Source organism: Bos taurus, chromosome 13 (assembly GCF_002263795.3).
Source record: "Bos taurus isolate L1 Dominette 01449 registration number 42190680 breed Hereford chromosome 13, ARS-UCD2.0, whole genome shotgun sequence".
Lineage (NCBI taxonomy): Eukaryota > Metazoa > Chordata > Mammalia > Artiodactyla > Bovidae > Bos > Bos taurus.
In genome coordinates, this window is record NC_037340.1 from 72,741,198 (window position 1) to 72,754,394 (window position 13,197).

The 13,197-nt window shown below is 48.6% G+C and overlaps 1 protein-coding gene across 1 annotated transcript; it reads right to left on the reverse strand.

Moving 5' to 3' along the window:
- Positions 1-5,224: 5,224 nt before the first annotated feature.
- FITM2 (fat storage inducing transmembrane protein 2) lies at positions 5,225-11,254 on the reverse strand. Its single transcript, NM_001103095.1, is given in 2 exon segments — positions 5,225-8,560; positions 11,032-11,254. Coding segments are annotated over 2 exon segments (789 nt in total). The 5' UTR covers positions 11,205-11,254; the 3' UTR covers positions 5,225-7,944.
- Between the last annotated feature and the right edge of the window lie 1,943 nt (positions 11,255-13,197).

Consider the following 13,197-nt stretch of genomic DNA (forward strand, 5'->3'; position numbering starts at 1 on the left):
ACTAGGAAGTTCACGGAAATTATTTCTAACTCCGCAAAGCATTGTTTTACACACACACATATATGTTTATTTGGCTGCACCGGGTCTTAGTTGTGGCATGAAGGGTCTTCAGTTTTCATTGCGGCATGTGGCTCTTTATTTGCAGCATGTGGGATCTAGTTCTAGGACCAGAAGGTGAACCCGGGCTCCCTGCATGGGGAGCGTGGAATCTCAGCCACTGGACCACCAGGGAAGTCCCCAGTGTGGTTTCTCATGTTTCACTGATGAGGAAACAGCTCAGAGAGTTAGCACCCTCGGTACAAGAGGTAGATTGGATTGTTGGATTCCTTAATGGGCTTATGGGCTTCCCTGGTGGCTCAAGGGTAAAGAAGCCACCTGCCAATGCAGGTAGACAAAAAAGACCTGGGCTCAATTTCTGGGTGGGGAAGATTCCCTGGAGAAGGAAATGGCAACCCACTCCAGTATTTTTGCCTGGGAAATCGCAGGGACAGAGAAGCCGAGCAGGCTACAATCCGTGGGGTCACAAAAGATTCAGATACCACCTAGCAGCTAAACAACAAATAGGTTTATACATTCATAACGCTTGACATGTGACTTTGTAGCACCTCCCACCATGGGTGGAGTATATTCCCTGCCGGAGAGAATTGCCCATGTGACCAGTGGACTGTTAGTGGAAGGATGTGATGGGAGCAGAGGCTTTAAACGTGCCCTGTGGGTGCCTCAGTGTTCATCACAAGAAGAACAGGCCCCTGGTATTATAAACATGTTCTTAAAAAGTAATTCATTAATTTCCTATGTTTGGCTGCACTGGGTCTTTGTGTGCCAGGTTTCTCTAGTTTTGGCGAACGGGGCTACTTTCTAGTTGCAGGGTGTGGGCTTCTCACTGCAGTGGCTTCTCTTGTGGAGCACAGGCTGTGCAGTTTCAGTTGTAACACATGGATTTAATTGCCCCACAGCATGTGGAATCTTCCCAGACCAAGGATCAAACTGGTTTCCCTGCATTGGCAGGTGGATTCTTAACCACTGAACCACCAGGGTAATCTGGCCCCAGGTATTACAGTTGCTGTGTTTTTCACTTGGACCTTAGAATGAAAGTAGAACAGACTCGAGCCCAGCTTGTGGCCCGGGACCAAGTCCAGCTTGCCAGGAGCAGAGCTCACCAACTGAGGCCAGCCCATATCCGCAGAGCTGCAGCTACCTGTGAGCATTTGCTGTCATAAATCATCAGGTTTGGAGGTTATTACTGCAATAGCTGACTAATACAGTGGCAGAGCTGGGATGAAGCCAAAGCCCTTCCTGTTTCCTCTGTGGCCTAGTTGGGAACTATAGCTGAGATAATTCACTAAAAATATCAGGCAGCAGATTTAAAAGTTCACAACAAATGTTAGTTGTTACTAATTTTTAGTCAATGCTGCATTTTAAAATGTATTTATTTGGCTGCCCTGGTCTTAGCTGTGGCACAAGGGATCTTTGATCTTCATTGCGTAATGCGGAATCTTGAGTTTGCGGCATGCAGACTCATAGTTGCAGCATACTGGATCTCATTCCCTGACCAGGGATTGAACCCAGGCCCCCTGCATTGTGAGTACAGAGTCTTAGCCACTGGACCATGGGGAAGTCCTAATGCTGCATTTCAAAAATTATATTAAAGACACCAAGCCAGTTCAGGTTACTGGGGACATGTAGAAGTTACAGTGTCCTGGCCTCTGAGAGAGACAGTCACCAAAGTAAATCTCTCAGCTCAACATTTTAAAACTTATGATATATCTTACTGTCTATGATCTCATTAAACCAGTCAAAGACCAGCGATGTAGAAAGAATCATCCCCGTTTCATAGTTGCATAACAAGCCCAGAGAGGTTAAGTGACTTGCCTAAGGTCACACAGCTGAGGCATTGAAAGGCAGGATTTGAACAGTCTGCTTCTTCTAGTTCAAGGCTTCTAATAACTCCAGGTAAGAGTCAGTTTATGCCCCCATCTATTCAGCCCTGCATCCCTTCCCATCCCTGGCAGATGCTCAGGAGATGCAAACTGAAGGCAAGAAGGCATGAGAATATGTAAAATAGATAGCTAGTGGGAAGTTGTGGTATAACACAGGAAGCTCATGGTGGTACTTTGTAACAACTTAGAGCCCTGGGATGGGGGATTGGGAGGGAGGTTCCCTCCATGTCAAGAGGGAGGGGACACACGTATCCATGGGTGTATGTGCGCTCAGTCCTTTCCAACCTTTTGGAGCCCCCTGGACTGTAGCCCACCAAGCTCCTCTGTTCATGGAATTTTCCAGGCAAGAATACTGGAGTGGGTAGCCCCTTTCCCTTTCCAGGGGATCTTCATGGCTGATTCACTTTGTTGTATGGCAGAAATCTACAGAACATTGTAAGGCAATTATCCTGCAATTAAAAAAAATTTTTTTAAAGGCATGAGAAGAGTGGAGCTGGGAAAGTGTGACAGCTGCGTGCTCAGGTGGGGCCTGATATCTTTGCTTTAGAAATTAAGACACTAATCAGAGTAGCTCTCAGGCTACCCCACCTACGCACCTCCTGGGCACTCAGACACACACCCCGAGGGAGCGATGCCCTGGCAGAGAAGTGATAAGGCTCCCAGCCCAATCTCTCAAATAAGCAGCCTGGAAACCAGGGCCAGGCAGCCCTTAGCTTAGCTCCAAGGGGACAGCGTTCAAACACTGTTCAAACAACAGTTAACACTGTGCCCGGCACCGTGCCCCCTCAACTAGCAGGGCAATGAATGCTGAGTGAGGTGTGGCATTATCCCCATCTTACCTTTCACAAAGAGGCTCCAAGATTCTGACCTGACCGAGGACACACAACTGCAAGTTGTAGCACAGCACAAACAGTCTTTCTGCTTCTAGATTCCCTAAATATAACACTACTTATTCTTTGTAGTGACTGTATTATATTCCTGGTAGGTATGTACATTATTTGCTCAGTCGTGTCCAACTCTGTGCGACCCCATGGAGGGTAGCCTGCCAGCCTCCTCTGTCCATGGAATTCTCCAGGCAAGAATATTGGAGCAAGTTGCCATTTGCTTTCTCCAGGGGATCTTCCTGAGCCAAGAATTGAACCTGGGTCTCCTGCATTGCAGGCAGATTCTTTATCATCTGAGCTACTAGAGAAGCCCCCTGATACAGTTACCATAATTTATTTATCTGATTGGCAACAGATAAATCTTGACAACTTTTCACTATCACAAATAGCTATAATAAAATCTTTTCTGTTTATCTTTGCCCACCTCGGTGAGCACTCCCACAGCCTAAATCCCTAGACAGAGATTGTTGGGTCTGCACAAATTTGGGGTTGTTTTTGCTTTCAGCCATGCTGCACAATTTGTGGGATCTCAGTTCCCCAACCAGGAACTGAACCCAGGCCAAGGCAGGAAAAGCCCCGAGTTCTAACCACTAGACCACCAGGGAACTCCCAGGTCTGCACATTTTAAGTTTGGCTACAACAAGGTTCCCAGGTAATCACATGGGCCCAATGTACTATCTCCCCTCTCCCCAGGGTATGGGAAGACCTGTTTTCTGTGCTGTGTGTGTTCAATTTTAAAACTCCCCAGAGACTGCATTAGGGGTTTCTATGACAATTTCTGAAGGTGACTATACTGCACAGGGTTTCCCTTAACAGAACCTGCCTTCTTCTTGATAGATACTGAAATTGGTTTGATTTTGGAGACTTTTTTAAAAAGCCTTCTGAAGTTCATCCCTCTGGGAGCCAGGTCCAGCTCTCCATGCCCAGGAAGTTGCTACGAAGCCAAGCAATCAGGTCTGAACTGCATTAGTTCTGAACTGAACTGCATTAATTAATTGTTGATGCAGAGAAAAGCCGGGGTGTGATCAAGTGCACCCAGAGGTCGGCTTCCCCATCACTCACTGGGAAGCCAGCTGCCACCTCAGCTGAGTGGGAGTCTCTTTTCATGTTGTTTCCTTAAATAAAAGTCCTAACCCGCTTGGGAGAACTTTTCATCAAGCGGAACAGAGAAATAGAGTCGAAGAGTTGGTGAGGTTAAGCAATCTGTGCCCACCATTTATCAGATATGGAAATTGAGACCCAGAGATGTTGAGTGACTCGGTCAGGGTCACACAGAAGAGCAGATAAAGCAGTGGGGGAAGCCAGCTCCAAGCAGGCATTTGCACTTCTAGCTGAGTGCTCTTGATGGCACAGCAGGGCACACCCAGGATCTCCACTGACATTCTTTTAGTTTGCCATGTTTCCTTCCATTGCTCTTGACCATTAGGGGAAAGTTAGGTCTCCTGAGAAGAGATACCTGAATGACAATCGTGGCACTGCACGCCTGTGCCTTTGCGTGTGCTATTCTCACGTTCTGGGATTCTCTTCTCTGCCCAACCGTTTGAACTTTTCCCCATCCTTCCAGACCCAAAAGAACTAGGTTCCGGGGAAACATCTCATGATTCCGCAGGGCAGCTGGTGGTCCCCTGCTCTGCGTTCCCAGGCCCTGACCTTGGCCTGTGCTCAGAACACTTGATGGTGGCTGTCGGCTCATCAGGCATCTTCTCCACGACTGAAAATTCCTCAGATGCAAAGATGTAGCAAATTCACCTTTGCAACCCCAGCACACACCTCAAGCTCTGAAGGGACAGACTTTGAACCACAAGCTTCAGAAGGGAGGGACTTTATTATCCTGTCCCAGCTCCTGGTTCACAGGATAAACTCAAGAAGGGTTTGGTGCTGCTGAGGGCATTTGAACTGGGAAGAGCGTCAAATCCTGGAGCCCTTGAACGTTCTATAGACACTGCGTGGAAGGACTGAGTAGGTCAGGCTGACAAAGGAGTAGGCGCTAAGAGGTACAGAAAGTCCTCACAGGCATACAGGCCTCCAGAGTGAGAAGGCGTTTTCACAGATGACCTCGTTTGAGTCAACTGTAACCGCCCTTTGTGTTACTTCTACGAGGCTTAGCCTTCCTCCGACTGCCAAGAAAACTGTTTGCAAATCTGGCAGATACAGACCTCAGGGCTCTGAGACACGGATGTGGCACAGGGGCAAGGAGCTAAGCAAGCTAAGAAATACGTGACAACCCATCCTTAGTTTCCAGGGTTGAGGAGAAAATAATTAAGAGTGGCAACAGCCTTGAAATTCCCTATCTGTGACGAGGGGCTCCACTAAGAATTACCCTCCTTTTGTAAAGCGGGCTGAGCTTTCCTGGTTCTGGAATTAAAGGCTGTGGAAAAGAACACACGAAACGCAGCAATGTGGGGTTTTCATTATCTCCAGTTTACTTCATTTGCCTGTTTACACATACGATCTGTGTGTGTACAAAAACAGTGGCAAGAGCCATTCGCTAAATACAATCTGGTACTCAGACTACGACAGATGCACGTGGAAAATGAGCGCCAGTGAATGAACCTCAACACGGAGGCAAACCAAGCACGGCGGTGTTCTGTGATTGCAGACGCCCTCGGAAGCCTCTTGTTCAGCACCGCGGGAACAGACACTTCAAAAGATGAGGCTATTTTGACAGGACACCCAGACCCTGAATGGCACTCCAAAGAAGATGCTGGTTTCCCTGCCTTCTCTAGAGGAGCCAAAGAGTCCTAAAGGTGTAATCAAGAAAAAGGAAGCAGGGGGGTGGTCACCTGCTACGCCCATGTGCTGGGCATTGACCTACATCGTTTTCCCTTCATCCCGACAGGACCACCTCCATTTTACAGATGGAGAAATTGAGGCGTGCCCACGGTCAGACCGCTCTTGGCAGTGGTGGTGCCAAGATTTGGACCCACCTCTCACACCTGCCTAAACCCAAACGCTTTCAGCCTTGCCATGCTGTCTCACATACAGATGGAGAGCATGTCCCCCAGCGACAGGCAAAGCGGTAAGACTGAGCAGGAAGTGGAGGGAGACTGATGACTCGACAAGATTCGGTACCGGACGCGTTCCACAAGTTAATGTAGGGCTGAGCTTGAATCAGACCTGCAGGAGAGAAGTGTCTGGAGATGTTTACCTGGGACAAACAAATACTGGCATCACCTCGTGTCTGTTGCCTTTCGGTGCTGAACCTGACACTTAGGAGGGATTTCGATCCCTTCAACAAGCCCCTGCCACCTACCCCACCCCCTCGGCCACCCCTGGTTTACAGATGGAGCTCCAGAGAACAAAACCATTCTCCCGGGGGGCCCATGGCATCTTGCCAGTGCTCCCGAGGCGCTGTGGCGACACCTCCAGAATCTCACTGCCAGGTGCTCCTGCCACCTTTGGGTCCAATGCATCACACCTCACACTTTGATCTACAGGATAAGCTGTGGCCAGATGAGATACGTATTTTAAATACATATTTATAAGCAATATGTTTTACACTGAAGATTTCCCAGACATCAAGCTCCTAGCAACCTAAGCTTGAGTTAAACCAATCAAGTGCTTATCAGTTAATGCTATTATCAGGCTTGACTGGGGGCAAAGAGTATAGAAGAAGCTTCCAGGATGATTATCCAAAATGCAAGGGGCTGGGGATGAAAGGCTTACAGAGACACAGAGAGAAGGAAGGGGTATCTTATCACAGCACTAACTGCGTCTTTGTAGGGCAGACGAAACAGAGTATCTAACCCTTTCCAGCATTCTCACGGTGAAGGCCACACAAGGACAAGGTTGGAAGTTGAGAATGCTGCAAACGGGAAAGAAAAAGTCAAGTTCGAGGGCAGATGAACAGACCCTGGTTTGCTGTGGTTTTGGTGGTGGTCCAGTTCAGAAGAGGGAGGGGCCAAAGTCCAGCCACCATTTAACAGGGACGTTCCTGCAAACAAGTTGGCTTCTTGCCCTCAGAAGCAAGGAAAGACATGTTTCTCCACTTCTGACTTACCATCATCTTGTCTAAACAGGCAAAAATGTTCTGGGCCATAGCAATGGACAGGAGACTTACCATCACACGACTCTGAAACACTGTTCAGTCTGACACCACTAATGCCTGGTCAGGAGAGTTTCAGTGCAAATAGGCATTTTGCAAAATTACTCTGACTCAGCTTAAAATTCAACAAGTTATTCAAATGTCTGCTTCCCAGTTTGATTCTTAACCGAGAAAACAGCCCCGCGAGCTTGAATTTAATACCATAAAGCCAAGAGTGTTCTAGTGTGCTAAAAAACCCTCAAGGCGCTCGACACGTGTGCCAAAGTGCAACACTGGAGTCGTGAGTTATTTTTGGAAGTTCTGTCAACAAAGAACAAATACCATCGTTGTTATTAAAAACTATAAAGCATTCACTCAAAACAGAAGGGGAGGGGAGATAACCTTATTGCTCCAAAAACCAATATATACTAGACAACATGGACAGAAAATTATTAGTGTTCGTTACATAAAAAGAGTCCAATACTCCGTCGCAGAGGCACTCCAGTGTGACTGTTTTGGTAGTTAATCACAAGTCAGTTGAAGTATTTGACATTCCACAGATAGAACAAATACTACAACCAGAGTGTGTCTTTTAGGCGGTTGGTAGTGATATATAAAGAACCCTGCTGGAAATAAATGCTTATGCAAAGCTGACCAGAGGGCATGGTTGTTAATTAACAGCATTAGCAGCCCTTGACACAGAAGACAGCTAAGAATCAGGGAGCGAGTGACGGCAGCAAGGGAGGGTCCTGAGCCCCCCCACCCCATTTAGCCACACCAGAGAGGCCTTCCTGATTCTGCCCTCTCGCTGAGCCTGAGCTCGCCATCCAGGGACAAAAGGGACGTAACAGATTAAGGTCAAGTCTTTCCAGGGACGCAAAGTGCCTGACTGGGGATGGTGGTGCTTGTAATACAGCGTGATGTCGCCAGGCCCAGCCCAGCTCCCCAGACTCCACCACCACACCCCCTCCACCCCAAAACTGCCCGGTAAGCTTCCTTCCCGAAGCAGGATCGATCATTTAGTCAAACAATTAAGGAGAAAAAGAAACAGAAAAAGCTTTTAACCCTGGTCCTGCCCTCATCCCTTTTGTTTCTCTTATTTCTTGTAAGTGTCTTGCTTCAAGTTCAAACTGGAGCTCTGGGGAGGGAGTCCTGGAGAAAAGGATTTCAGATACCAACAGCCGTACGTCCCGTACCAGCCCAGAAGACCGAACAGGGTGCCAAACACTTTCTGGGACAAGTTGTGGAAGTAGACGGCCGTGCACAGAAACATCCACACCCAGATGAAGGTCAGGAAGCCCAGGGCCACCACCAGGGTGGTGATGGCTGCGTGGAGACAGTGGTTCCTGTCCGTCTTCACCTCGTGCAGCACGGCCATCTCCTCCACAATCATGAGGGCGCAGAAGGTCAGCAGGAAGGAGTGGCCTGAGATGTCGAAGCCGTGCCAAAAGCCCCCTTCCCCGTGGCACTGCTGCTTGCTCTGGTGCTCCTTTCTCTCCCCCTCCAGGGCTGGAGACTGGTAGCAGCTGCCCGTGTAGTGCTCGATGTTGGAGAAGATGGCCGTGCAGACGTACCAGATGGCCGTGCCCACGAGAAGGGTGCTCAGCCGCCGCAGGACCAGGCCGGCCTTGCCCGTCAGGTGGTAGTTGGTGAGGGCGATGAAAGGCAGGAGGAGGCAGAAGGTCCAGGCCCAGGCCACTTTGACAAAATACCTGGGAGAGGAGGAGAGTGGAGGTGAAGAGCGGGGATGTGGCAGAGTCCCGTGCCATGCCTCAGGACTCTGGACTCGTGAGCAGGGAAAAAGGCAAAAGGGTAATAAGAGCTAGAGATGACAGCTTCACCTATGTAAGTATAACCTCAAAGAAAGAAAGTGAAAGCGTTAGTTGCTCTATCGTGTCCCACTCTTGGCGATCCTGTGGACTGCAGCCCACCAGGCTCCTCTGGCCACGGAATTCTCCAGGCCAAGAATACCGGAGTGAGTAGCCATTCCCTTCTCCAGGGGATCTTCCTGATCAGACCTGGGTCTCCCATATTGCAGGCAGATTCTTTACCATCTAAGCCACCAGGGAAGCCATTAACTCCTAATCCTGACACAACTCTATGAGAAAGGTACTACTATTATCCCCACTTTATAATAAGAAAACTTTATCTGTACAGAGGTACAAACACAGAGGCACAGAGAAGCATCATGCCCAAAGCGGAGGCCATCGGAGGTGGAGCTGGGGTTCAAATCCAGGGCTGCTATCTTAAGCACTATGTTATTTGCTCAGGAAAGTAATTACAGACCTTTTATGTACATCCACTTTCCCACAGAACACTCAGTTACCCTGTGAGGAAGGTGTCATTAGCCCCATATTATAGATAAAGAATAGTTTGGTAACTTGCCCAGGATCACACTCACACGACCAGCAAGCCCAGGTGAAACCAAGGTTTGGCCAGCCCCCAAACCCATGCTTTCTCTACACCAAATCTTTTTCCTACGTGGCAGAAATGATCAGACAGAAGCTTGGCTTCAGGCTAGAAGACCCAGGTTCCAATCCTGACTCTGACTTATCAACACACTTCTCTGGGCCTCCATTTCTCAACTGTCAAGTAGAACTGAGGGGATGAAATGACCTTTAAAATCCCTTTCAGAGCCAATAATTCACTAGCTCCCTTTGATTAAATTATCGGGTTGACCACAAAGTTCGTTAAGAGTTTTTCCGTAACATTTTAACCAACCCAATAACCAGCACAGAAGTGTGGAACAAAACACTAGAATTCATGGAAACTCTCAAACGACAGGAACTTGTCTGCCAGGCTGCTGGGCACCCAGCTCACCCAGGCCAGATTAAGCAAGCAGCTGCCTTGTCTGCCACCCCTGAGTTCATCAAAGGTAGATGACCTAGAGACCAGGGGCGGTCAACACACATGCAAGAGACACCTGGGGCCAGGACCACTCTCGTAATCTAGTCTCAGCCCAGCCTCCGTGAGTGGGGAAAGAAGGAAGGTGGGCGAGAGACAGTAAGACTCTTGGGTCCCAAAGCCTCCTCAGACAATGCCCAAGCACCTGTCATGAAAGTCTTCCCTGGGACTGACATGCAAGGATCTGGCTAGAGTCAAGACCTGTCAGGTATCTGATGAAGCTGCTGCAGAAAGAAACTAGGGTTTTAAGTAGATGAGCAAAGTTGGACTGACTCTTGCAAGACACCACAGACACTGTAATTCAAAGAAGAATGGAAGCTCACACCAAGGGAGAAGTTTTATCTTTCAGACTTTCCCTTCACTATTGCAAATCAGTGTTTGTGTCAATAAACTTAAAATCCAAGAGGTTTAAAAAAAGAATAAAAGGACTTCCTTGGCCATCCAATGGTTAAGACTCCACACTTCCAATGAGAGGGTGTGGGTTCAATCCCTGGTGGGGGAACAAGCATCCCACATGTCTCTGGGCATGGCCAGAAAATAAATAAATTAAAAAAAAAAAAAAGGAGCGGGTGGGTGGACTTAAGGAGAAGTCTCAAAGAGCTCAACTGGAATTGCATTCCTGGGCCACTGCCATGAACTTTGAGTAGCTGAGAAGATCCAAGCAGATCCAGGGGAAAGGTCATAGACTGGAGGGTTCCGCTCCGGGGTGATTATCTTGGAGCGGGGGATTGTCACAGGCTAGGACAGGCTTTCAAAGGTGGGGGTTGTGGGGGGAGGGAAGGGGTGTTGGGGAAAGAAGGCAGGTCTACTTGCCCCACCCAAGTGTGATGGGATTCCGTCACCAGCTGGGGGGAATACAGCACTTAGGGCGGAGGCTCACGGTCTGACACTGGCAGGCAGGAGGGAGGTGGCATCTCCCCTAAAGCAGGGGCCAACTCCTAATCCCGAGGGGAGGCACGGGGAGCAGCCACAGAGGCTGGTTCACGCCCCCTTCCCATCTCCCACCTCTACACACACGGAGATACACACACCCTGCCCGTCACCCCTGCCCAGTCAAGCTCAGACTCTCTGCTCTGGATGTGCAAACGCGACTTGCTAGTGACACTAGCTATCCCAGGGTCCCCTCGTCGAGACACGCGTGTAGACACAGCTGCCACGATGCGGAGAAGGACCTCCCCTTCCAATGACCCGTCCATCAGAGCAGTTAAGCCCCGGCTTTCTGGGCAAGCCGACAGTGACGGCTACGGCGGGGGCAGGAGGGGACCCGGGGCGCACTCACACGTTGAGGACGTTGCGCTTGTTGCTGAGATAGCTCTCGGGCAGCGGGGAGAGCTCCTTGAGGAGGGAGCCCGCCAGCATAGAGGCCGCCAGAGCCCAGGGCAGGTATTTCCGCACTGCCGATCGCACCAGCGTCCCCCGGAGGACCCACGCGCAGCGCTCCAGGTGCTCCATGCCCGACCTCGTCGGCCACCGTCCTCCTCCGCGCACCCTCTCGGCCACCGTCTTGCCCTTCATCCGGGCCGGCGCCACCGCCTCCCTTTGGGCGCATGCGCGCCGCTCGCAGGTCCCGCCCCTGAGGGGCGTCGGGCTTCGGAGCCCGCGCGCGCCCCCTCCTGGCCGCCTGCAGCCTCTGCAGCGTGCCTGTCTCCGAATTGCTCATCCCTCTTTTTTGTTGTTCAATTGCGCAGTCCGACCGCATGGGCTGCAGCAAGCCAGGCTTCCCTGTCCTTCACTATCTTTTTTTTATTAAATACCAACTATTTGTTTATCTATCTATCCATTTATCTATCTATCTATCTATTTATTTTTGGCTTCCCTGGGCCCGGATCCATCCTTTCCTTGTTCTCCAAATCTGGCCTGCACAGTCAGGCAGATTAGAATTTCAACCTCTGTTCCTTGCTCTGGTCAGAGGAATAAATGCTTGTGGGAATATTTGCTGCAGGAGCGGGAGAATGAACGTAGCACTGTAGGAACTGGAGCAGTGGTCCCAGCATCATTTAGTCTCTCTCTTGGTAGCTCTTCTTCCATAGAGCCTTAGTTTTCTCACCTGCAAAATAGGAAGAGGACAGATCTACCTCTTTCCTAAGAGTTAGTTATGAACTCGAGGTTCCTTATGGTGGTCCAGATGCAGGGATGTGAGAAAATGAAATAACTGCTTGAAATGGTTATATTTACATTTTAAAATACTTTATTTTCCCTTTTAAAACAACTGCGTATTTGTATTGAGTGAAAATGCTGGACCCTGGGAGTTAATGGCAATCCAATGAACATGTTAATGAGTCAGTCACTCTTTTAACACAGAGTTAAACCGTTTCACGGGCAGAGGAGTCTAGAGGGCTACAGTCCATGGGTCGCAAAAGAGTCAGACACGACTTAGCAACTAAACAACAGCAAAACCCTCTCATCCCCTGTCATGGCTGGGTATCTGATTCAGAGTTTCCCAAACTCAAAGCATTTCTTTGCTACTGTATTAGTTTCCTAGGGCTGCCATAACAAATTACTACAATGTGTTGGCTTAAACAAACAGAAATTTATTCTCTGACAATTCTAGAGGCCAGAAATCTGCAATCAACCTGCTGACAGGACCACCTCCCAAGCAGAAATATCCATGGAATAATAGATTCTGTGTTCCAGTTATATTTCTTCTATGACAAAAATAAGGTTTCTGTTGAAATATTCATTATCTCTATGGGCTTCCCTGTTCGCTCAAATGGTAAAGAATCTGCCTGCAATCCAGGAGATCTGGGTTCCATCCCTGGGTTAGGAAGATACCCTAGAGAAGGGAATGGCAACCCACTCCAATATTCTTGCCTGGAAAATTCTATTAACAGAGGAGCCTAGCGTGCTGTAGTCCAGGGGGTCACAAAGACTTGGACACAACTGAACGACTGACACTTTTTTCTGTCTGCCTAAAATAATCCTCTCTCCCTAAACCAAGGGTAGCTACTGCACTTTGGGGAACACCTGTCTGATTTATGCCTATAATAGACTGATATTTAAAATCTCTCATGCAGAGAGTCAATAAAATATAAAAGTATTAATTCCTTAAAATAATTCCTCAAGATGATCTGCCATCTGTAAACTGCATTGATCTGATAATAGTTTTTATATATCAAGATATCTCCGGGTCTTTAAAAAACTAGATTTAAGAAAGCAAATGTGGGACTTCCTTGGTGGTCCAATGGTTAAGAATCCACCTTCCAATGCAGGGCACATGGGTTCAATCTCTGGTCTGGGAACTAAGATCCCACATGCCCCAAAGTAACTAAGTCCCATGCCACAACTAGAGAGAAGTCCTCGCGCTGCAATGAAAGATCCCCAAGTGCCATAGCTAAGACCCAAAATGGGCCTAAAGTGAATAAATACTTTCGTGAAAAAGCAGTAGTCATGGATGGATGTGAGAGAAGGTTGAACGTCAAAAAATTGATGCTTTCAAACTGTGGTG